Raw genomic sequence first — 27,725 nt, 5'->3', positions numbered from 1 at the left:
TGCATGCTCAGCTTGTGAGTGCCAGTATAATAAGTACATATTCCAATTTTGTATCAAAAGGGACAAAATGTTTTTGACTTGAAATTAATTTTGTACATATATAAGAGCTAAGATATTCTGCCAAAGTGGGGCATAATTTAAAGATTCTTTTGATTTTTGTGCTGTGACCAGTTGCTCACCAAGATCTGTCCTTTGTTTGTAGTTGTAGTCATGTTATCATAATTTTGTGTAATGGATTACATTGTTAAAAGTTTTCTGGTTAATACCTACTTGATTTTTAATAAAATCATGTAGCACTTTCTATGGAAATAATGATCATTAGCAGGTGCAGCTGATGTGCAATTTTTTCATTTACGTGAAATATACACATCGACACAATATCTGTATTTTCTAGCTAGTAATAATGTAATGTACATTTCATGTACAGTGGAACTCTGGTTTTTGTACTGTCTGCATATCGTACAATTCGGATTTAGAACATTTTTTGGGGGGCAAAATTTTGGTCCGGATTTCGTACCTCCATTAGGAAATCATACGTATCAGATGCGTCCGCTAATATGTTTGTGACTCAGTCTGCCTTTGTTACTCGTTAAGTAAACATTACTCCATGCATTCATCTGAAACATTTTGTAATAATCCATTGTTTTTTGGGCTTGTGACTGCTAAATAAGCCACCATGGGGCCAAAGAAAGTTCAGAGTGCCAGCCCCTTGACAAAGAAGGTGAAAAACATGATAGAATTTTTCAGTGATTCTACGATATGTACAATACTAAAGCAGCAGGAGTCGGTAAGGGCTAAAGCACCAGCCAGCAATAAAGTGTAGCAAGTAAGTTAAGCGATTAAGCGATGGAAAAAGGATGACACGAAACTAACTTCTCCAATGTTATTGGAGGTTTATAGGGCCACTGACAACATACACTTCCCTGTGCTATCTTCCACTACCCTAAACCTCTGCCAGCATCTCTTCCAAGGTAAGTGTGTACTATAGTATACATACAATAACCACTTTATTTCTTTACATTCTCTATTATATTTTTATACAGTATTTCTTATTTATAAGTTACATACATTGTTTCAATGTTTTCTTTATGAAACTGTGATGTAGCGCAGTTAGCCTCACAAACACTCTGTTTTCTCTTATAATAATGGGAAGATATGTAGTCACAGCAGGAGAGAGAATGGCAGCTGCTGCAGCCACCACTAATCACATACGTAAAGACATATTTTATTCATTCTAGAGTATACATCATGTTTCTATGTTATTAATATTGTTTATTATGTCATATTAGATTAATTGTGATAGATAAATAAGCCGTAGAGTTGATATTAGCATCATATTCAAGTACAGTGGTACCTCGGGATATGAGTTTATTGTGTTCCAGAAGGTTGTTCGAGTGCCGATACCGAACGAATTTGTTCCCATAAGGAGTGATGTAAATTAGATTAATCTGTTTCAGACCCTAAAAAATACACTTACATAAATACACTTACATAATTGTTTGAGTTTTGAGCTGTTTGTATCCCGAGGTCCCATTGTATTTTGTCCTGTCTCCAAACAATAAACTCTCCTCCCTCTCCCCTCCTCACTGTCTTCCATACACCAACAAGACTCTTGAATAAAGGTAAAAGTGATTTAAATGTTCATTTATCCATTTCATTAGTCCTATATATTTATTTCTAATTGTTTTCTGTGTATAAAACTATAGTTATTCTCTATAATATGTATTTTTTGTTAATACTTTTGGGGGTCTGAAATGGATTAATTGGATTTACATTATTTCTTATGGGAAATATTGCGTCGGTTATCATACGTTTCGGATTTAGACCGACCTTCTGGAAAAGATTAAGTGCGAAATTCGGAGTTCCACTGTAAATAAAATAAGCATAATTTTGTGCTTATGAAAAGTTGAGGTTTTGTTTTTGGACTTAAATACTCTACGGTACTGCATTTGTTAGTGAATTACATACAGAATAGTATATTAAATTTTAAAATGACGTTACTTAGAAATTATGCTATTTTGGAATATTTTCAAAATGCCATTGTTTATGTTAGATCTTTGTCATAATCCAGAGTTAAATATTGTCTTAGCTGTAAAACAAAATGTCTTCTGCTTGTCTCTGTTAGTGTATGGTCTTTTACATGATTGGCAGAATGATTTCTTCACAACTTAAAAAATTGTCACCAACTGAAACTAGATGATGGGTGTTACAACTACTGTAACTGATCACATGAAGGATACCTCTTACACACACACACACACACACACACACACACACACACACACACACACACACACACACACACACACACACACACACACACACACACACACACACACACACACACACACACACACACACACACACTCACTCACTCACTTTCACACACACACACACACACACACACACACACACACACACACACACACACACACACACACACACACACACACACACACACACACACACACATGAAAAACTGGGTCTTAGAAGCCAAGTACTGTTTATAACAGCTGATCCACAGTAAAAACATGTGAAACGGCAGTATTTTTGTCTGTTACTTTTATGCAAACGACTCATTTTTAAGCTGAAGCAACATAAGTGCAGTTCAGTTGTATGTTAGGAATCTCCTATTTTATAGATAGGGTTGTAATTACCTTGCGGGATATAATTACGCAATACATGCAGTTTTTAGTGTCAAATGTAGCACTATTCATGTTTTGTAAGTGATTAATGCTTACGGTAATTAAATGTTTTACTAACTAATCTTTAATAGCTCTCAAAATTTGGTTATAAAGCAGTTTAAAATGAATTTTTTGAAAACGCTTCAAGAATATTGTTTTAGAAAAAATAAATGTTTTAATTATGAACAAATCAACATTTTAAAATGGCAATAATTAAGATAGGCTTTCCGACAGGTGGGACCGAACAAAGACGGTTCGAGGTATAGCGGGAGAGAAGCAGTCAGCATGATGCACCAGTGTCCCTACTGTTCATATTCCACAGTTAGGAAACATGGCATGACAAAGCATATTCGCACACACACGGGAGAAAAACCATATATGTGCCCTCATTGCCCATATCGATCATCTACGAGATATACATTGAAAAATCATATCCGTATTCATACAGGAGAAAAACCATTTTCTTGCCCTTCATGTCATTATTGTGCTGCTCAGAGGTCAGCTTTATTGAGTCACATGCTTACACATAAGACATGAGTTGTTATTTAATAAAATTAAATATCTTTTAATTTTCATTTACTTTAATCTTTATTATATTAATAGGTCTTCAAGGTAATATAACAGTATTACTATAATGGTTTATTTTCATATCCCATTTTTTTGAAAGGCTCATATTAGGCTCTTTGTAAGTTGAAATCTCGCAAGTTGAGTAAATTTTTATGGACTCCTGAAAAGAAAATGAAATATATTTTCACAGTAGATCAATGTTCCAAGTTTCAGCAGAATTATCCTTATGAAAGTGTCCAGAAACCCACTTTCTTAGGAATTAATCTAACAAAACTGGCTTGTTTTATTTAACCCTTAAACTGTCCAAACGTATATATACGTTCACCTGCGCAGCACCCCAGATATTTTTAAAAAAAAAAAATTAGTTTTTTTTATAGGGAAAAAGAGCATGTTTTGCCCAGGCGTCCCCATTTTTTTTTCATATGGCACACACTGAGTGCACACACCCATTCTCTCACGTGTAGGCGACTCAGGCCTATCGTGCCAATGTTGAATGAATGACAGATGAAACATGTATATATGTTTGGGGCCCTACACAAGAGAATGTATATATACCTTTGGACCGTTTAAGGGTTAAATAGAATTGAAGAACCCTTTTTTTTTGTTACGTGAGCAGTTATAATTTGTTAAACTTGATTTATTTATTTAGATACAATAAGCTTCTTGTAGGCTCATGTTGAATCTTCAGCTTGTTTCTGCACATGACACCTGATAGAATATTGAGTGGACAGAGTTGCTTGTAAGGAAGTTTTAAAGAAATACTTTATCAAATGCAGTAATAGGATTTTAATATTGTACAAGTATTTTCTTCAGCAAAATTAATTGAAAGTCAATAAATAATTCATACAATGCATATTTTTAATAAATATAATTGTATATTATGGAATCTCAGAAAGTGATATTGCCCATCATTAAATTAAATTTACAGTTTAAACTAAACCCTTTACTGTTATACAGGTCTCTTACAGTAGTGTGAGAATTTTTAGTTGTTGCCAAATAACAAATATTAAATTAAATAGTTCAGTAAAGGCCATTGTTGAACAGTCTGTGGTATGAAGCATTTAATGTCTGGTTTGTACTTGTACTTTTCACGTACCTGAGGTATTCATGCATTTTTTTTTTTTTAACTTGGCTATGTTTTTCATGAACTAGCTATTCATATATGTTATTTATCCCAGTTAAGCACTTTGATTTAATATACAGTGTGTATTTTGTACAATGTATCAATTATTGCAGCAAATTTTCTTTGGCTTTAGAGGTGACAGCTTAAATGATATTCAAGTCTTAATAATGATTGGTTTATGAAGTCGCTAGTTTTTAATACAAGTATTAAGATTTTTAAATAAGGTACTATTTATGTCACTACAAAGGTGTCAGCATATGTACACGTCACTCAAAAAACCCACATTTTGAAAACATAAAACAGAATAATTTGATTACTAGTCTAAAATCCTCCCTACTCGTCCCAAAGTAGGGATTGGTGCTGAGGAGGACCCCGAAGATAGGAGTTTGTGCTATGGAGGATCCAGGTTAAGGATTGGTGTAATAGAGGATCCCAGGATAGGGATCTGTGCTATGGCGGATACAAGATTAGGGATACCTTCTATGGAGGATCCCATAGTTAACCTATTGATGCTTTGGGAAGCTTAGATTACGGAGTAGGCATCATTGCTCTAGAAGATCCCAGACTAGGTATCCTTGTTATAGAGGATCCCAGAGTAAGGATCTCTGTTATGAAGAATCTTTGAGTAGGGATACCTGCTATGGATTATTCCAGAATAGCAGTACCTGCTATGAAATATCTGAGAGAAAGGATAGTGTGTCCAGTTTTGTCTCTTGGCTATTTTCAAAATGTTGGTTTTTCTCAGTGATTTAGAAGTGTGGCACTGTATTTTCATTTTTGCTTAAAAAAAAAAGAGTTTATTTTTTTTAAACTTTGCATTAGATATACCTGATTTGTAGACTTATAAGAACATGTTCATGCAATAAAAAGTGTGCAAGTAATCTTTGTGTATTCATAGTTGATTCAGCTTAATGTTGCATCGTTAGATTTGATTATGGTAACCTTTGGCAACATTGAGGGAAAATGAGTTTCATGTGCATATAGTATTAATTATGTTACTGCATTGCCTGAATTAGGTATCTTTGGTAGGGGATACCTTGTTTTAGTCTTGTTCTTGGCATTTATTGCCATTTTTTTTCTGTACATCATAAATATATCTTCACATTGTTTTGAAACTTAAAACACTTGCACATGTTTATTAAATTTGTTGAGAATTCAAGAATCTAAAAATCTGAAGAATATAATAGAAGGTCATATGAAGAATTAAAAGGTTGTACAATCTTCAATAACTTAGGCTTCCAACTCTCAGAGGGGATTCTATGATGCCAGTGAGAGGCTCTTGTTCCAAGGAATTCATACTGCTTCTCTTCCTTGGATAGGTCCTGAATGCCTCCCATTCTCCGAGGCACTACATAGCCCCTGCAGACTTAGCAATTCCTCATGAGTGTAATATTAATGCTTCCTGTTGAAAGTTGACATTGTAACCTCAGTGGCCATTTTGAAAACAAATTATTTATTTTGCTGAGCTACAGCTTGCACTGACACTAGATAAAGAGAACCAAAAAACACTTGTAGCACACACTCCCTAACACCACACTATGTGCTAGATGGAGTTGCCTCAATGTGTGCACTCTAAAATATTAGGCTGGAGCCATTTTGGGGGGGGGGGATACTAGGCCTTTTTTCACTGTTGATAATAAAATAGGCAAATTTTTTGAGCAAAAATAAGTAAAGAAAATTAGGGATTTTTAAAAATACTGTTTTCACTGAAGTCTAAATGTATTGCCCTTTTCTACATTACAGGATTGTACAGAATAGTATATAATACCCATGCACCATTTAGTTGTTAGAGCTCTTTAATGTGTACTGCGAACCAGAGAGGCTGCTGTGATTACGGCCATAGGAGTACAGATAAATGTACGAGAGCAGGCACAGTGAGCTGACTTTACTTTTTGTCTCAGTTGTTACTTTATCATATACATTATCCTTGATGTGTGGTGATTTGGTGTAGGTATGGTGCCTTCCTATTTGTTATAATTTTGTTAAGAATTGTGAATATCTAAATTCATATGTTTGGTACGAGAAAAATCCAACCCCTTTCTCATGGAATGGTTAATAGATATATAGATGTGCCTTTCTTATATGTGGATGCTGTGAAGGCAGCTGGGCTACAAGGACATTCAGTTATCAAAGTACAGTTGAGGGAGCACTCAGTATATATAGTAATGTATAGTATCTTGCTAAGTTCAGGGCTAGGAGTCCTTCATACAAGTTTCACCTGGGACTGGCTTTGAAGGTTCTACTTTTGCAGCCTGACCTGGGCCAAGCTTTATTTTTGAGTATCCTGAGGGATACACAGCCATTACAGTCCTAATTAGGCAGTTTGAACAACCAGTGATTCAGTTTCTGAATAAAGCTTAAATTTTTGCTTTGTATTTTTGATAAAATTGTACAGTATAGCTATTCTTGCAATACAGTATTGTTATTTGTTATAAGATGCCATACTCTTTCTGGTGGATTGACATTGAAACACTGACACCATGTGGCTCAGCAGTCTCACTACTGGAGTGTTGGCAGGATACTCTTCCATTAAAGCAAGCAACTGTGGTTGCAGTGGTGACTCATGCTAGCCTCTTTTGTATAAATACAGTCGTCTATACATATTCTTGGGGGGAGAGTACATTCCTAGAGTTCTTCTGCAACTAATAATGCAAAGTTATATCTGCATAGGAAATTTTGGTGGTCAGTGGCTCAAGGCTCTCAAGTAGAAAAGATAAAGGCACAATTTTCAGAGGGTAACTATTGAGATGTTTTGCTTATAAAACAGGCTTCTCCAGTGAATACATGGAGGTGGATATACAAACACAGTGTGGTGAGTGATTGGACATTGTCACCCATGCTGTGACCTCACTGCCCAGCTACTCACCTGACTCGTATAAATATTCATTTTGTTCACCTCCCTGTGTTGACCGAAGAAGCTTGTTCTATATGCTAAATGTCTCATTAAAGTTCCTTTCTGATAATTGTCTGTAGTAAATATTTTTTTCAGATATGAGTTTATTTTGTACTACAGAGACAATACTGTGTCTCTGATGTAGCAGTACACGTATTTACATAGCTATCCCTGCCTCCCTCCATTTATGCTTAAGCCAAATGTGTACAGCCGTTCTCTACTCTACCAGAAGTTGTCACCACTTAATAGTATCTGTTATGTAGTGTCTCGCGTTTAAATATTCCATTAATAATTGTGGTGAACATAAATTAAATACTACCTGGTTACCTGGAGGTTATTCCGGGGATCAATGCCCCCGCGGCCCGTTCCATGACCAGACCTCCCGGTGGATCAGGGCCTGATGAACCAGGCTGTTACTGCTGGCCGCATGCAGTCCAACGTACGAGCCACAGCCCGGCTGATCCGGCACTGACTTTAGGTATCTGTCCAGCTCTCTCTTGAAGGCAGCCAGGGGTTTATTGGCAATTCCCCTAATGCTTGATGGGAGGCTGTTGAACAGTCTTGGGCCCCGGACACTTATGGTGTTTTCCCTTCCCATTACTTGTAGTAGTTGCAGTGGTAATAGACTTTAGTGAAATACAGGTCTCCCTCAACATTTGCGAGGGTTAGAGGATCAAGAGCCTTGCGAATGTTGAAAAATCGCAAATGTTTGGTGCCCCAATATATTGTAGGGAAATATAATACAATACTGCTTCCTTAACTTGTTGAACCATGAACAGTCATAAAATACATGAAAACATCATAAAATATTGTGCTAAATACATAGATGTTATGGTTTAATAACATGTATGTTATTAACCCATTGACTGTTTACGCCGTATAAATACGTCTTACGTGCCACTGTTTCTGACGTATATATACTCAATAATTCTATCGGCTTCAAATCAAGCGGGAGAAAGCTGGTAGGCCCACATGTGAGAGAATGGGTCTGTGTGGTCAGTGTGCACCACATAAAAAAAATCCTGCAGCACACAGTGCGTAATGAGAAAAAAAAATTGACCGTTTTTGGATTAAAACGCCGACTTTGAGGTGTATTTTTGTATAGTATTTATCGTTGTATTTGCGTTTTTATGGTCTTAGGTGATAAAATGGAAAACATATTACAGAAATAGAGATGATTTTCTTTACTTTCACGATGAAAACGACCTTGAAACTGAGCTCAAAGTAGCGGAAATGTTCGATTTTTACCAATGTTCAGGAGTAAGAAAATCACACCACACGTCCAATACACGTCAGCTGGGGAGTCTAATGTTCTTTCACTAGTGCACTGATATTATTTATACCATTTTTACAATAATGCAGTAGTCTGCATAACAGTAAATTTTGTATTTTTTTGTATGAATAAAAAATAAAAATAGAAAGCAATAACAATATAAGAGGGGCCTAGAGATGTGACTAATGAACAGAGGATATGTTATTTTAGTGCCAAGAATGCCTACCTTGTTTATTCTGGACCCTATTTTGAAATTGGCATCTTTTTTAATTTGCGTAAAATTGGCCAAATTGCCAATTTCTGACCACTTTATTGGGTAGTTCAAATCGGTAAATTGGCGGTTTCTTGGACTCAGCTGATAGATAAAACGGGGTTCTAAAGAAATAGCTATGAGTTTGGTCAACTGGAACAACGGAATTGGCTAAAAACAGGGCTCAAATTCGGCGAAATCGCCGATACGTATATGTCGCCGAGACCACTAACTTTGCGGGAGCGTAATTCTGTGAGTTTTCGACCAAATTTCGAACTTTTGGTGTCATTACCATCGGGAAAAGATTGTCTATCATTTCATAAGGAAAAATAATTTTTTTTTTTTCAAAAATTTATCGACAGAATGACAGTTTCAGAAAGGGGCCTGCGACAGTCAAAGGGTTAAATACCACTGCCTCAACCACTGCAGCACACTTCTCATATTTTGGTACAATTTCTTTCTTCAATTCTATTGTGTTTCTCAATTTCTTTACCAAAGGGCTGGCACTAGCAAGTTTCTTTGGGCCCACGGATAATTACGTAGCAGTTGCACTCAATCTACAAGCACAAAACACAAAGAATTATTGTGAAATGTTTGGAAGAGCACAGAGGTTAAATGCTCACTCCAGCATAAACAAAGCCACACTGACTGATGATGCCTTAGCCACTTCCTCCACCACTGCTTCAACCCACGTATTTTTGTACAATTTCCTTCTTCAATTCTATTGTATTATTATTATTGTTAACCCGTAAACGGTCCAAGCAGATCTACGTTCACATGTGTAGTGCTACAAAAGTAGATCTACTTTTTTTTACATATTTTCAAATATAACAACAAAAAAAGTAGATCAAAGTTTTTTTTACACATTTTCAAATGTAAAAAACAAAAAGAGGATCTACTTTTTTTACTTACTTTCAAATGTAAGTAAAAACGTATATATACGTTTGGACGGTTTACAGGTTAATAAGATAGAAATGAAGGAAATTGTACAAAAATACAAGGGTTGAAACATTGGTGGAGGAAGTGGTTGAGGCATCATCAGTCAGTGTGGCTCTGTTTATGCTGGAGTGAGCATTAGTCTCGGTGCTCTTCCAAACATTTCACAATAATTCATTGTGTTTGGTGCTTGTAGACTGAGTGCGACTGCGGTGGTAGAGTCAGTGGTAGAGTCAGTGGTAGAGTCAGTGGTAGAGGCAGCGGTTGAGGCAGCGGTTGAGGCAGCGGTTGAGGCAGCGGTTGAAGCAGCGGTTGAAGCAGCGGTTGAGGCAGTGGTATTTAATAACATAATAATAATAATAATAAATGCTATTAATAATATGTATTATTATCATTAATAACTTAGATGTTTTTAAATATCACTGCCTCAACCACTGCCTCAACCACTGCCTCAACCACTGCCTCTACCACTGCCTCAACCATTGCCGCAACCACTGCCTCTACCACTGCCTCAACCACTGCCTCAACCACTGCCTCAACCACTGCCTCAACCACTGCCTCAACCACTGCCTCAACCACTGCCTCAACCACTGCCTCAACTATTGCCTCAACTATTGCCTCAACTATTGCCTCAACCACTGCCTCTACCACTGCCTCTACCATTGCCGCAACCACTGCCTCTACCACTGCCTCAACCATTGCCGCAACCACTGCCTCTACCACTCCAGTTGCACTCAATCTACAAGCACCAAACAATGAATTATTGTGAAATGTTTGGAAGAGCACAGAGACTATTGCTCACTCCAGTATAAACAAGACCACACTGACGATACCTCAACCACTTCCTCCGCCACTGCTTCAACTCTCGCATTTTTGTACAGTTTCTTTCTTCAATTCTAATGTATTATTATTATTATTATTATTATTATTATTATTATTATTAGTAGTAGTAGTAGTAGTAGTAGTAGTAGTAGTAGTAGCAGCAGCAGTAGCAGAAATGTTGATTCTTTGCAGTGTTCAAGAGTAAACATATAATGTCACTGTCCAATACCTGTCCGAATGGCCATTCCAATATGCAGTCATGAATGGGTTGACATAATTTATACTGTAGTTTAATAGCAAATAATGAACAAACAAAACTCACACCACACTGAGTGGTGGGAGGGTTGGCTGCCAGTTGAGGGGGTCAGAGGGAGGGTAGAAGGGACTCACAGGTGGCGGGAAACTTAAATATGATTTGGCGCCTGGGAATTTGGTGGTTAGGAATTCGCGAATGTGTGAAGCCCGCGAAAGTTAAAAACTTGAATGTTGAGGGAGACCTGTACAGTACTGTAATAGAATTTTCAATTCCATATGATATTTTTTTTTTAACATTGTATTGCATATTTTTATTTAAGTAAATGTTATGGCATAAATTTCCTGGTCACTGAGATTCGTTTACAAAAGTATACTGGTATTTATTCTCCCAACAGTAAGGTAACATATATATTAGATAATACAGAATTGGCAAGTATTATTCAGTGAAACCAGTCAAAGGACTTAGTTGGTCTCAGAGTCACTCTGAGTTGTTGCAACCCTTCAGTCCATGATTGACCCTTGAGGGTCGGGACCCCAGATCCTTAATTAACCCTTTCAGGGTCCAGAGGCCAAATTTCAAAGTGCATACCAAGTGTCCAAGAATTTTTAAAAAATAATTGTTATTTTTTCTTATGAAATGGTAGAGAATCTTTTTCTGAAGGTAATAAAACAAAAAGTATGAAATTTGATGGAAAATTGACAAAATTATGCTCTGGCAAATTTTGATGTGTCAGTGATACTTACACATTGGCGATTTTGCCGACTTTGACTCCTATTTTAGGCCAATTGCCTTATTCCAGTCGACCAAATTCTTAGCTATTTCACTAGTGCTACTTCTATTCTATTGATTGAGCACAAGAAATTGCCAGCTCAACTGTTTCAACTACAAAATATAGTGATTGAAATTGGTAATTTGGCCAATTTAGTGCGAAGTTCAAAATATTCCAGTTTCAAAATAGGGTCCAGAATAAACAATGCAGGCATTCCTGGCACTAAACTAAAATTTTCTCTGTTCATTAGTTACATTTTCAGGCTTTACAAATGAATTCCATTTTGATTTTTAATTCACATAATGAATTTTTATTCAAACCAAAAAATAGAAGATTTACTGTTATGCAATATTGTAATAATTGTATAAATAGTATCACCACATTCGTGAACATATGTCAGACCAACCAGCTGGCGTGTATTAAACGTGTGAGGTCATTTGTTTATAACAAAAAAAGGCACAATACCGTGACTGGAACGATACACAAATAACCCGCAAGTCGGACCGAAACGTCGTCGTAAGCTTCTCTTTTTTATGTGCGGGTTATTTGTGTGTCATTTGTTTACTCTGAACATCGGCAAAAATTTAACATTTCCACTACTTTGGGCTCAGTTTCAAACCATTTTCAGTACTAAAACCAATCAAAATCATCTCTATTTCTGTAATATATCTTCCATTCTATCAAAAGAGACCAAGAAATCGCAAATACAACTGTAAAACACACAGGAAAAAACACTGCAAAGTTGCCATTTTAATCGAAAATTATGGTCTCAGTTTTCTTTCTCTCATTATGCACTGTGTGCTGCAGGATTTGTTTTATGTGGTGCACACATACCACATAGATGTATTCTCTCATATCTAGGCCCAAATTTACCACTCACAGCTTATCAGAGTGAGCTGAGCTCATGGTGTAGATCTACAGTTTGGCCCCTCAATGTAAAGCTGTAGATCTATGGCATGGACACTGAAAAGGTTAACTCACTCCAAGGGTCGAAAATTGAAAAAAAAAAAAAAAAAGAAAAGAAATGATAGAGAATTTTTTCCCGGTGGTAATGACACCAAAAGTATGAAATTTGTTGGAAGACTTACGGAATTACACTCTTGCGAAGTTAGCAATATCGGTGATATTTACGCATTGGCAATTTTACCCACTTTGAGCCCTATTTTCAGCCAGTCGACTAAAATCATAGCTATTTCACTAGAACTCCATTTGTACTATCGATTGAATACAAGAAACCACCCATTTACCAATTTCAACTACCCAATAAAGTGGTTAGAAATTGGCAATTTGGCCAATTATAACCAAATTTCAAAAGCTGTCAATTTCAAAATAGGGTCCAGAATAAACAAGACAAACATTTCTGGCACTAAAATAACATTTTCTCTGTTCATTAGTCACGTCTCCAGGCTCCCCTTATATTTCTCTTGCTTTTCATTTTGAATTTTATTCTCACAAAAAATAGAAGATTTACTGTTATGCAGACTACTGCATTATTGTAAAAATGGTACAAATAATATCAGCGCACTTGTGAACATTGCCCAAAATCAAACATTTTTGCTACTTTGAGCTCAATATCAAAGTACTTTTCATCGCGAAACCAATCAAAATCATCTCTAACCATACCCCCGGCCGGGATTGAACCCGCGGTCATAGAGTCTCAAAACTCCAGCCCGTCGCGTTAGCCACTAGACCAGCTAGCCACAATAAGATTCATCCAACTAGGTATATTTCTACACCATAGGAAGGTTAGCACAGGCACCACTGTGACCACAAATGCAAGTTTTTACAGACGAATCTCCAGCTAGCATGGCCGTGACGAACTCTAGCTCAAGTCCCTTCACTGCCGTCAACATGACTCAAGAAATCGTGATGACACGATTGCAAACAAACCATACCCCCGGCCGGGATTGAACCCCGTGGTCATAGAGTCTCAAAACTCCAGCATTTGTGGTCACAGTGGTGCCTGTGCTAACCTTCCTATGGTGTAGAAATATACCTAGTTGGATGAATCTTATTGTGGCTAGCTGGTCTAGTGGCTAACGCGACGGGCTGGAGTTTTGAGACTCTATGACCGCGGGTTCAATCCCGGCCGGGGGTATGGTTTGTTTGCAATCGTGTCATTACGATTTCTTGAGTCAAAATCATCTCTATTTCTGTAATGTATCTTTCATTCTATCAAATGAGACCAAGAAAACGAGAATACAACCATAAACACCATACAGAAATACACTGCAAAGTCACTGTTTTAAACCAAAAACATGGTCGGAGTTTTTTTCTCATGCACTGCGTGCTGCAGGATTTTTTTCATGCTGCGCACACTGACCACACAGACCCATTCTTTCATATGTAGGCCTACCAAATTTAAAGGCGCTAGAATTGTGGCATGTAAATACAGGACCGACACTGGCTCTCAAGCTGTACATATATGGGACCAACCCTGAAAGGGTTAACAGTGTGGTTATCTCAGTTTCATTACCTTTCGATAATATATGTCACACATTTATTACTCCAGAAAACATGTACCATATATCACTTTCTGTTGTGTTATCTTCAAGATTTCTTAGCAAATGTCAAATTATATTTTTCTGCTCTACAGTATTTGTTTTGGTCACCTTGTTTTGAGCTTTTCCTAAATATGTAATGCCCTGTTGAATGTGTTAAGTGTCTATACTTGAATCCCAAAGTTTTGGTGAGGGGCATGGTGGGATTTTACTTCAAGCTGGATAGTTTTCTTGGCCTTTTATTGAGAAGATCCTTTTTATTTTTGTTGATATTTACTAAATCTAATTGAAAATAATGGACAATAGGTGTATAAAAAAAGGAATTATATTGTATTGAGTGATTTTATTGAGTGATAAATTGTACCTTAATTCTTCAATAGGTAGTATTGGTTGTACGTGATTGCAGTAATTAAGCTAGGCGTTTCCGACAGGTGGGACCGAACAGTGATGGTTTGAGGAACACCAGAAGAGATAGTGTGATCACGCCGCACCAGTGTCCCTACTGTCCATATTCCTCTTATAGAAAAGACTACATGACAAGGCATATTCGTACTCACACTGGAGAAAAACCATTTACCTGCCCACACTGCTCTTATCGCTCATCTACAAAAGATACAATGACTAATCATATTCGTATTCATACTGGAGAGAAGCCGTATTCTTGTTCAGTTTGTCCTTACCGGGCTGCCCAAAGATCAAGTTTAATGAGCCACATGCTTACACACAAACAATGACTTAAGAAATCATGTTGCTATTGTTTTCATAGCTTTTATTTTTCTTTGTAATTAGCAAGACACACAGCAATTTTATTATTCTAGATTATTAATAAATTTTATACTGTATGTAAGTTAAAATATATTTTAATAGGTTATTCAGGTTTATGAATAGAGTTTAGGATAATTAAATAAAGTTTATACAACATATTAAAAATAACCTAGCACATAGTGCTATGCCATTGTTGAATTTGGGTGATGGATTATCTTAACAAATGCAAAGCTAGTTTAAGTACTGTATTTTGAAACTGATATCAAGTAAGACTCGTGTAAGCTGACAATGGCATTACTGGCCAAGCATCTACAGTGGTACCTCAGGATACGAACAGCTCAAAGCTCTAACATTTGTGTAAGTGCATTTATGTAAGTGCTTTTGTAAGTGTATTTTTGGGGGTCTGAAACTGATTAATTTGATTTAATTATTCCTCATGGGAACAAATTCATTCGGTATCGGCACTTGAACAGGCTCCTGGAACGAAAAAAATTCGTATCCCGAGGTGCCACTATTTTTGTGTGACACATTTCATGTCAATTGCCCATTTTAAAATATTAATAATCAAGATACTAACACTGTGATATGAGATTGACTTTGAATGCTGAATTAAAATTTATTGATACCCATTTGAATTTTTGTCATTACTGAACACAAAACTTGGATAATATAGAGATGTAAATCACATCTCAAAGAGGCAATGGTGATTGTAAGAACTGTTATTCAACTGCTGGTTTAATTAAAGTTTGGGAAAATATTAGTTTGGCATCCTGCAAACTAATGGATTTGCATATGGTTATGGAGCATTATGGGTCATGTTCAAAATCCATGAGATTTTATTACCATATGTATACCACAACAGATATTTAATAGAGCTAACTTAATAGTAACTTGGATTAGCTGCAAGTTTAGATATGCACAATTAGTATGCATTGCATATGTAACAATTATTTGCTCATATATTGTGTTAATGTGGTTATGAGTCAGAGATTATAGTATGGTTTATAGTATTGCACTCTGATAATGAATCATCATCGAATAAAGCATATAATTTGTTGATTATTGTATGCTTTCCGTGATATTAGTACAGTACATTGATATTAGTGCATACACAATTATTTTGCTAACACATAGTAGATTAGTCAAAGTATTTTCACTTCTTCTTTTCATAATGAGGTGTGGTGATATGTATTGTAAGATGCTATGTTTTGTTTTCTTTTTTCTACTTTATAATGATGCAAGTAGTGTGCAACCATAAAGGAAAGTACTTGAATATATTATGAGTGTGAAACTGAAGCCTGGTAGATGAATGTTGACAGGTATATCTTACACTTGTACATACTTAGGTTCATTATACCCATATGTCTACTTTAATATTTCTTACTAGATCTTAGTTCTGTTTATATTTTCTGGTTTGAGACTGCCATGGAGGAGATGATGCAAGAATCATTAGCAGAATAGATACACACATTGCCATATACAATATCCTACCATTTCTTTTCATTGAACATTACTTTGAAATACAGTAGACCGTCGTTTAGCACAGTTTGTCTGGCATGTTTTGGTTATAGCACTATTGAAGAATTGCGGCATATTTTTGTATAACACTTCGTAAAAATAACTTAACATGGTTCAGTTTGCAGGAGGGAAAAAACTGGAGTGTCTGCTCCAGACACTCCCACCACCCCCAACACTCCTGCCACCCCCATCCTAGTATTTGTTCATACATGTCCAGTTCCACTGTGTTAGGAACTACAGTGGACCCCCGGTTAACGATATTTTTTCACTCCACAAGTATGTTCAGGTGCCAGTACTGACCGAATTTGTTCCCATAAGGAATATTGTCAAGTAGATTAGTCCATTTAAGACCCCCAAACATACACGTACAAACGCACTTACATAAATACACTTACTTAATTGGTCGCATTCGGAGGTGATCGTTATGCGGGGGTCCACTGTAGTTGTGTTTGTGAACAGTGTTTTGATATTTTAATTGCCATATCCTGTATCTGCCAAGCAATAATGGCACCCAGTAGGCATACCAGTGTTGCTGAAAGTGGCAAGACGAGGTATAAGCATTTAAGTCTTAACCCATTAAATGTCCAAACGTAGATCTACCGCTAGCGCTCTGAATATTTTGAAAAATAAAAAAAAAAAATAGTTTTTTTTATAGAAATAAAGAGCGCATTTTTCTACATGACATAGGATAAAAAAAAAATTAGGGTCAGTTCTTACCGAGATATGAGCCCACGAAGTTGGCACTTGATGATCACCTGACAGCAACATGGAGCACTGCCACTTGCAGAAATTCTACATACTTACTGTTTTTTCCATTTTTTTTTTTTAATTTTCTTGGCTTTTATGATATGATAATTGTTTTCTAATAAATCTCTTGATTTCAATGCCAGTTGTTGTTTATACACCAATATTATATACAAAATTATTATCATACTGTCACAAACACACATGTACACACTGATAGGTGATTTTACACACCTGACTGAATCACATTCTATTATCTACAACTATATACAAGTATTTACATGTCCCACTTATGTTTCTAGAATTCCACGATTGTATGATACTACATGAAGCATGGATTCATACAGAGTGCCACCCCACACTGGTGACACATGAATCATGTGTCCTTCTGCTGTAGAGGTCGTTTTGTGGTGGTAGCACACACGTCACACATTTTCTGCGAATACTTCTTCTTTAGGGTAGGTGGTATTGGTATCAGGTAGTGACAGTTGGGGATGATTCGGTCTGGCACTTCCCCAACTGGCTGTGGTTGTGGTCTCAGTAGTTTCAGTTGCCAGTAACCAATAGTATGCCTCACTACCAACTGTCTGTGTGAATCACTTGTTATTCACTGTTCAGCTGACCTAGCATGTTTTGAATGCCGCTACCCTCCGAGGCACTCAGCAAGCCACTTCAAGTAGAGGCGTTAGACAGGCAGCAGGTCAAGGCTTGGTGCTTCCCCTATATTCCACCCAACATACTAGAACATCCGAAATGAGTGTTATTACCCAATCCATGTTTTCGAACCCCCCACATGACAATTTGGTGGCAGCTTGTGGGCAGGGATTTACGGGTATTTCCGACATTAGAAGATTGTTTGTGGGGTGCCGCAGGTCAGAGGTCATGTCTGCAATCTCCAACTAGCCGGCTTCTTCCCTCACCTGTCTCTCAACCGGTCGCCCCAGCCTGCAAGCCAGTTGCAGCCGCTTTTCAAGCTTCCTGGCTTAGTTCGTGTGCTAATGGCTTCAGTCTCCGAGGGGCTGACCTGGATTTTGCAATTAAGCCAGCCAGTAAGCCAGACTGTGGGAGTGAGCACCAGTCAGCCTGCCTCAGCCTATCATCCAGCCAGCCAGTTCAAGTAGAGGCGTTAGACAGGCGGCAGGTCAACACTTGGTGCTCCCCCTATATTCCACCCAGTATACTAGAACATCCAACGTGAGTGTTATTACCCAATCCATGTTTTCGAACCCCCACATGACAGTGGTTGTGGTCAGGGAACATGTTGCTGTTGAGGGGCAGGTACAGGTGTGGTACCATACGTTTTTGGTATTTGTTTTATGACATTCAGGGAGAATTCTGCGAAATGTTGTCATTTTCCAGTCTTTGTTTCATACATATTGAATGCATTGAGCACTGCAATGTCTACAAGGTGGAAAAATAGTTTTATATACCACTTGTGACTCCTATGCACACAGTCAACGAACCCTATCATCATGTCACACTTGTCGACTAGTCACATATTGTTCTTATAGTTGATGACAGCAGCTGGCTTTACAATGCATTCATTGGTGTCCCAGTTCATTTTGTCTGTTTGTACCATCTCGTTTCTGTGGATGGTTGACTGCAATGTCATGTCTTGTTTGTCATGCTACATCAGTGCCATGGTGTCATTGGCATGAGACGCTTACGCTGCACCGTCAGCACTGCCTCCACCGAACCTTGGCATATGTTTTCTATTCCTTCTCACTGTTCCACATATATCAGTATTGTTCACACGTAGGAAATCCGCAAGCATAGGGCTTGTATACCTGTCTGTGAACAGTGTATGACCCTTGCCAAGGTATGGTTCCATCATCTTGCGAACAACATCACCAGAAATTTCCAGCGTCCATCTGTCATCATCTAGTGTGTTTCTCCTGGTGTAGATAATGACATCCAACACAGGACCACTCTCACAGTCACACAACAAAAACTTTTATACCAAAGCGATTACGTTTGCTCGGTATATATTGCTCGAATGACAGGCGTCCCTTGAACAAAATCAAGGGCTCATCGACAACAATGTTCTTGAAAGGATAAAAGTATGCACTGAATTTCTGCTTCATATACATAAACACATCCCGGATTTTGTATAGAAGGTCATTTCTGTTGGGCTTATTCCTGTCTGAGAAGTGCAACATTCGTGGCAACAGAGTAAATCTGTTGCAGGGAAGGAGGTCACAGAATACAGGAGTACTGATGAAGTAGTCTGTGGACCAGTACTGTGCTATACAGTGGTCCCTTGTTTATCATCGTTAATCTGTTCCTGGAAATGCAACGATTATCGAAAAAGACGATTTCCGAATCAATTTTCCCCATAAGAAATAATGTAAATACAGTTAATCCGTTCCTGACACTCAGAAGTATTAAAAAAAATTTTTTTACATGACATATAGATGTAGTACATAAACAATACAATGGGACATGTTGAATGAAACATTAACAGCATAACACTTACCTTTATTGGCAATTCTTCTTAGTGTATGGAAGACTGGAGGAGGAGAGAGAATGGATTAGTTACTGTTTGGAAGGGGAATCCCCTTCCATCAACACTTAAGGTACCAAGTCCTTTTCTGGGGTTACTTCTCTTCTCTGTTTCTTAATGCCACTAGGACCAGCTTGAGGGTCACTGGAGTCCTGTCTCACAAAAAAAGTGCCCAGAGAACTGTTTCTGGCATCTCTTTAAAACTTTCCTAAAATGGGCCAAGACTCTGTCACTGTACAAGTTGCCAATATGGCTTGCAACATCCTTCTCAGGGTGATGTTTCTCCATAAATCTTTCCATCCTACCCCACATTCCAAAATTTCTTTAATTTCTGAAGAAGGCACCTTCTTCCATCTCTCTTCCTCCCCCTTCCTCCTCCTCATTTATCCACACCAATAATAACTTCTCAACCTCTTCATGTACTGGTGATCTCATTTTTGTCAGCATATTTACCCCTTTGCAACAACAGCTTCCTTGATTTCCTTTTTCTTGGCCACGATGGAAGATATGGTTGTATGGGATTTGTTATACATCCTGGCCAGTTCGGCCACACGTACGCCACTTTCATATTGTTCAATGATGTTTTTCTTAAATTCAATCGTATTTCTCACCTTTACCAAAGGCTTAGCACTAGGAGCTTTCTTTGGAGCCATAATAGCTTATTTAGCACTTGCAAGCACTAAAATGAATGGAATACTATTATGAAATATTTCGTATGAACACGTGAGGGGACTCCATACCCCCGGCCGGGATTGAACCCGCGGTCATAGAGTCTCAAAACTCCAGCCCGTCGCGTTAGCCACTAGACCAGCTAGCCACAATAAGATTCATCCAACTAGGTATATTTCTACACCATAGGAAAGTTAGCACAGGCACCTCTGTGACCACAAATGCAAGTTTTTACAGACGAATCTCCAGCTAGCGTGGCCGTGACGAACTCTAGCTCAAGTCCCTTCACTGCCGTCAACATGACTCAAGAAATCGTAATGACACGATTGCAAATAAACCATACCCCCGGCCGGGATTGAACCCGCGGTCATAGAGTCTCAAAACTCCAGCCCGTCGCGTTAGCCACTAGACCAGCTAGCCACAATAAGATTCATCCAACTAGGTATATTTCTACACCATAGGAAAGTTAGCACAGGCACCTCTGTGACCACAAATGCAAGTTTTTACAGACGAATCTCCAGCTAGCGTGGCCGTGACGAACTCTAGCTCAAGTCCCTTCACTGCCGTCAACATGACTCAAGAAATCGTAATGATACGATTGCCAATAAACCATACCCCCGGCCGGGATTGAACCCGCGGTCATAGAGTATGGTTTATTTGCAATCGTGTCATTACGATTTCTTGAGTCATGTTGACGGCAGTGAAGGGACTTGAGCTAGAGTTCGTCACGGCCACGCTAGCTGGAGATTCGTCTGTAAAAACTTGCATTTGTGGTCACAGAGGTGCCTGTGCTAACTTTCCTATGGTGTAGAAATATACCTAGTTGGATGAATCTTATTGTGGCTAGCTGGTCTAGTGGCTAACGCGACGGGCTGGAGTTTTGAGACTCTATGACCGCGGGTTCAATCCCGGCCGGGGGTATGGTTTATTTGCAATCGTGTCATTACGATTTCTTGAGTCATGTTGACGGCAGTGAAGGGACTTGAGCTAGAGTTCGTCACGGCCACGCTAGCTGGAGATTCGTCTGTAAAAACTTGCATTTGTGGTCACAGAGGTGCCTGTGCTAACTTTCCTATGGTGTAGAAATATACCTAGTTGGATGAATCTTATTGTGGCTAGCTGGTCTAGTGGCTAACGCGACGGGCTGGAGTTTTGAGACTCTATGACCGCGGGTTCAATCCCGGCCGGGGGTATGGTTTATTTGCAATCGTGTCATTACGATTTCTTGAGTCACGTGAGGGGACTGTCGCTCACTGGTGAACAATGGCACACTGGCTTGGAAGGGAGGCCGAGGCGGCTCAGAGCCGTGAGTACGCGTCCAGGACGAACGACGATTAGCGAGTCAACCGTTTGCGAGCCAATGTTTGGACTAAAATAAAGCGATGATTTTCAAAAAGGACGACTATCAAGCCCTACTATTATCGAGGGACCACTGTACAGTGGAACCTCAAATATCGAACTTTCTTCAGTCCAGAAGGCTGTTCGAGTGCCTTTACCGAATGAATTTATTCCCATCAGGAATAATGTAAATTAGATTAGTCCATTTCAGACCCTCAAAAATACACTTATAAAAGCACTTACAAAAATACAGTTACATAATTGGTTGTGTTGGGAGCAGTTCGATTTTTGAGGTTCCACTGTATTTTGTTTATATGTATTTGGCATAAGCATGACAGCGGTGAGGAATAAATACATTTCAGCCACAGTTGTATCTTTCCACCTATGCAGCCGTGACGATTCTGGAACCACTCTGTTGTCCATGATATAGCGGTAATAATTGTTTGTCTGGGTCACTATCAAGTTCATTAGAGGCTCGTCAAAGTATAACTTCAAAAAGTCCAACTCTGTAGACTCATTTGTTATGGGACATTATGGAAGGATGCTACTGCCACTCACATCAAAATCACAAGGTTGTGGCATGAATATATACTTTGTGTACAGTTCCACTCACGGTCACATGGTGCAGGGTGGACCTGTGGCATGGGGTGAGGGGGAGCAGGAGGAGGAACAGGAGTGGAGGCAGCACATGGCTGGGGGGGGGGGTGCCGGGCAGTCCTTTGTCCACCCACTGTGCCATGTGCTCCAAGCAGCATGCCCACCACCACCACGTCTTCCTCCATCCCTGCATATTCTCCATCATTATCACTATCACTATCGGTGGCCGGGGTTTTGGATCGTGACCTGCCACGACCCTTGGGGATTGCATATAGCACACTACCTGAATGCAGGCTACGACACCTAAAAGTACGCTTCACGGGTGAACAGTGAATATCACTATCACTAGACGAATTCTCTATTGGCATAAAATCAATTTCATTGTCACTTTCATCACTTTCAATATCACTGAGACTGCGAGGAAATGATAGTTTCCTCTTGTGTAGTTGCCTATGGGTAGTAATACTGGCCACTCCAGAGGTGCTTGGCCCAGGGTCTTATGTGGCCACACTGGCCATCCCAGAAGTGCTTGGCCCAGGATCTGGTGTGGCCACACTGGCCACCCAGAAGTGCTTGGCTGGGGGTCTGGCATGGCCACCCTAGAGATGATGGGCTGAGGGTCATCTGGGTTATCGTCGATATTTTCACTAATTCCTTGATCATTAGTGGCCACATCAGTGTCAGATCCGCTAAACTCACGTTCTAAACCACTTTTCTCGAATAAGAGTGTTACCATGACGAGGCGTGAGTGAATCGCGAGGATGTGCCATGATGTTGACCCAAGTTGGAGCTGAATGTAACTGGTGCTACCATGTGGTATCCAGGCGTTGCCGATTTTTTCACGTGGCACACACTGAGTACGCAGACCCATTCTCTTGTGTCTAGGATGCTCAGGCCTGTTACGCCAAATTTGAAGCCAGGATAAATAAAACGTAGATCTATGTTCAGAGCACTAGCAGTAAGAAAATACAGATACAGTATTAGACAAGAGATAACCTGAGGCCTTAATGAAGCATCAGTTTGTACAGTTAAAAAGAATGAGGTAAATATATGAGTTTGTGTGATGAATAACTGACTGACTTGACTGATTTACTGACTGACTTATTTATTGACTTGACTGACTTACTAACTTGACTGAATAACTTGATTGACTGACTGACTGACTTGACTTATTCTCTGATTTGACTGATTTACTGACTGACTAAAGAGGACCCTGACAAATCTAGAAGCAGTGCTCTGAAACATTGCCTATTGCAGCTGATGCCTTATCGTCAGCCGTATAATGTACTGTAGGGTAAAATAGCCCAGAAATCCATTACAGAATTTATACACACTCCAGTACAACCATCAACTTCAGTACCAGAACCTCTACCATCCACCCCAGCCCAGTTGGGCCTCGGCATAACTCTCCACTCTCTTCACAATGATCAACAAACACCAGTGCTCACAATTTAAGGTAAGGAATACTATTATTTCTGTTGCATTTGTAGTCATAAGCAGTAAAAACATAATAGTATATCACTACAATGAACTACAATTACATATTCACTTTTATTTTTGTAAGATCTTGATCTAAAAAAAATGTTTGGCTTTTTGCTTGCTCCCAGGAATGTAACCCTGTTTTCCCCATAAGTTCTTCAGTTTGTCTAACACGGTTTTAACTTCCACGGCATTTTCAGGAACGTAACTACTGTGTTAAACGATGGTCTACTGTATATAATGCCAGTGTAATAACAAAAATATACCTTAAGGTATTTTAAAACCTCCATATACAGTATCTTGCCATTCCCATCAATAAAAAATATTTTGTCTATTTCATTTTTCCTGAATACAGCCTAATTATTCCCTTCTCCTTAAATTTCTTTTGAATTTGTAATACCTTACATTGTGTATGTATATGAGTTATTCAAAAACAGTCAAAGATTGGCATAGAAGACTGAACTTTATTGATATCCGATTCAAAAGGTTATTCCTTCTTTATTATATATGAAATAGTCATGATGCACAAAACTTTAAACCTTTAACTGTCCAAACATAGATCTACGTTCACCTGCATGGCGCTCCGAATATTTTAAAAAATAATTTTTTTCTTTTTTTTTTTCTTTTTAAATTAAAGAGGGCAATTTTCTGTGTGGTATAAGACCAAAAAAAAAAAAATTAGAACCAGTACTTACCGAGATAAAAAAACGCGAAATTGGCTTTGGATGCTCACCTGATTGCAACATCCAGTCCTGCAGCTTGAAATGTTGCCAATTTACCTTTTTTTCTCATTTTTATTTTAATTTATATAATTTTTTGTTCTGATAATTACAATTTATAATAGTTCTTGTGATTTCATAGCCAGTCTTTGTTCTAACACTAATATTATGTACTGAAATAGTACTCAAATAGTAACAAACACCGACAGGTGAACATTTTCACCTGCCTTGGTCATTACTATTTTCTAGAAATATATACAAAGTATTTATAGGTCCCAGCAATGTTTTAGACGTGCTGGAGTATGCAACTCTCTGAAGAATGGTGTTATGACAAGTATCAAAGAGCAAGTGACAGCCAGTGACATTTGATGATTGTAGCTGCTGCAGGGAACCATGGCTTTATGTGTATGTTTTTACTGTTGCACACAAACATGTCTCTGTATGTCTGTCTGTCAGTCTATCTGTATGTCTGTCTATCTGTCTGTTTAGCTCTGCTTATCTGTCTGTCTAGTTCTGCTTATTTGTCTTTGTCTGCCTGTGTGTGTCTGCCTTTCCATCTGCTTGTCTCTGTCTCAGGGAGCGGCTGTGGTTTATGTGCCTCTCCCTGATTGCTGAGCAAGTGACACTGCTATTACTTGCATCATGTTTATTTATGTCTTACAAACACTGCATAGCACTTGGCCTGGAATTTTTGCATTATCCTTGGTAATTTACATATGTATAATAACTGTACTTAGGAGTACATGTGAGAGAGACAGATATAGACAGACAGAGACAGCCAAAGCCAGTCAGCCAGCCAGCCAGTCAAATACATTAGAACATAAGAAAGAAGGAACCAATCAGGAACATCCCCTGGGAATAAGTGCTGACATGGCAGACACACACCAGCCAACACAATATTCTATACTCATGCTAATATCAATTATAAGGCTTATTTACCTATCACAATTGATCTAATATGACATAAGGTGATATAATAATAGCATAGAAACATAAAAAGTACGCCAGAACAAATAATATATTGCATAATATGATGCCTGAGAGGAAAGAATTTATGGACCAAAGCCATCTCGAGGCCATATACCCAGTCTCTAGTTACTATAATGAGAAAAAACGGAGGTTGAAGATGGCTAACTGTAATAAACGCTTGTAGGTTATGGAAAAAGTGTAAAGAAAGTGAATTTTTCAGGGAAAAAAAATATTTCCCTGCATACCTGGGCAGCTGCGCGTATCGGCCATTATCTCGGAAGTAAGTTATTTACCTATTTGGGGGCAGGCCATCATTATTTATGAATGAATTGACCTGAATTTAATAACAAACATAAAAGAATGATTGCTTAACAAGATGTCATGTACCATTTTGAAGTATCCCAAATATTTTCAGATTTGTGTGGGCAACAAGGCTGATATCTTCCTAAACGTCAAAAAAACTATTAAACTTTATTTTTTTTAGAATGAAGATAAGGTTTACTATAGAATTGGTACTTGAGCAATGATGGAATTAGAAGCATTTTATCAGCAGCAAGTGTCAAAACCACTTTTCCAAGTACCACTTCGTAGGGGTCCGCTGCCAAATGTAATTTTTGTTAAATTTTTAGTAAAATTAACTTTTTTCATTTGCTCTTTGGCCGATCTTTCTGAAACTTCATCAAAGCACGTTTGATATAAGCTTCTAATAGTACAGCAAAAATGAACGTAATCAGTCGACAAATAAAAGAGTCGACCCGTTAGACTTACCGGCCCCTTTACTGCCTACACCCACAAAGTTAAACCTTTTGCTGGCCGTCATGTGGAGCTATGACACTGAGGCCAGGGGTCCCTGAAGTAGTTCTACATCATGAGTTCAACTCACTCAGATGAGCTGTGAGTGGTAAATTTTGGCCTAGATGTGAGAGAATGGGTTTGTATGGTGAGTGTGCACCATATAAAAAATCCTGACTCATGCGGTGCATCATGGGAAAAACAAAATTGACCCTGTGTATGAATTAAAATAGTGAATTTTCGGTGTTTTCTTGGATGTTTTTTATGGTTGTTTCTTTGTATCATTTGATAGAATAGAAGACATGTTACTGAAATAAAGATCATTGTGATTGGTTTGACGACTGCAAGTAGCTTGAAATTGAGTTCAGAATAGTGGAGATATTCATTTTTTGCTGATTTTCTAATGAACGGGTGAATTCCCTCTACAACCCACAGTCTGTTTTATGGGTTTTTCATAGCTGAACTTAATTATTGAGATGTTGCAAACCATGAACAATCTTTCCTGATTATATTTTATTATCTGAGAAATAGAGTAAATCTTCTATTTTTGTGTGAATGAAAATTCAAAATGGCAAGCAAGTAATATAGGAGAGGCCTGGGGATGTGACTAATGAACAAAGGAAATGTTTTAGTGTCAGAAATGTCTACATTGTTTATTATGGACTATTTATATATTGGTATTTTTTTAATTTTGTGTGAAATTGGTCAAATTACCAAATTTCGATCACTTTGTAGAGTAGTTGAAATAGTTGAATGAATGGTTTCTTGTACAAATTCGATACTAGTGAAACAGCTAAGAATTTGGTTGATTGGAACAATGGAATTGTCCTAAATTAGGATTCAAAGTAGGTGAAATTACAGGTGCATAAATTGCAGCAAGACTGCTAACTTTGTGCCTGCACAATTCCATAAGTTTTCCATCAAATTTCACACTTTTGGTGTCATTACATTCAGAAAAAGATTCTACCATTTCAGATTTTTTTTTTTATTAATTTTTGGACACTGAGAACAAGTTTCATTTCAGAGGCTTGGATAGTGAAAGGGTTATTCATATCCCAGGCACCTTCTATTTTTGCTTTCCATTTTCAATTCATTATCACACAAAAAATTGAAGAGTTATTAAATTTCTCAGGTGTTACGATATACCCAGGAATGATTAATCATGGTTTATGGTTCCCAGTATTTAAATCAGATCTAGTACTCACCTCTACTTCTTGGTCATTCTTAACCTTCACACATTTCTACTTTGACATATTCTTGCCAACACTCTCCCACCTCCAAGGACTCAAGTCCAGCTAACCAGTTTCCCTGAACCCCTTCACAAATTGTTACCTTGCTCACACCCCAGCAGCTTGTCAGGTCCCAAAAATCAATTGCCTCCCCTCGCATCAAACACATTCATATGTGCACGCATGCATACGATCTCATTCACTGTATAATGAAATGACATACTAGCTTAGCAGTAAGCATTATGTGGAAGGAATACATTTGATATACCCTTGATGAGTTTCAAGTATTTTTCTACTCCCAGAGCCTTGCTATTTGTACAATTCATTTG

The 27,725-nt window shown here is 38.1% G+C and overlaps 1 protein-coding gene across 20 annotated transcripts in view; it reads left to right on the top strand.

Moving 5' to 3' along the window:
• Positions 1–27,725, top strand: part of LOC128685738 (zinc finger and BTB domain-containing protein 7A) — a 653,624-nt gene that overhangs the window by 230,511 nt on the left and 395,388 nt on the right. Inside the window, exon 6 of one of the 20 annotated variants that reach the window (XM_070087976.1) lies at positions 14,506–17,559. The exons of 18 other annotated variants lie outside the window; for them this stretch is intronic. In XM_070087976.1, the coding sequence (XP_069944077.1) occupies positions 14,506–14,808 (303 nt within the window). In that variant the 3' untranslated portion in view covers positions 14,809–17,559. Of the gene's footprint in view, positions 1–2,918; positions 10,053–14,505; positions 17,560–27,725 lie in introns of those variants that run through there. One more of the 20 variants, XM_070087977.1, reaches the window with a different exon arrangement.

Source organism: Cherax quadricarinatus, chromosome 23 (genome assembly GCF_038502225.1).
Source record: "Cherax quadricarinatus isolate ZL_2023a chromosome 23, ASM3850222v1, whole genome shotgun sequence".
Taxonomy (NCBI): Eukaryota; Metazoa; Arthropoda; class Malacostraca; order Decapoda; family Parastacidae; genus Cherax; species Cherax quadricarinatus.
Note: the sequence above shows the minus strand (reverse complement) of the source record. Positions and strands in the feature narration are given on the sequence as shown.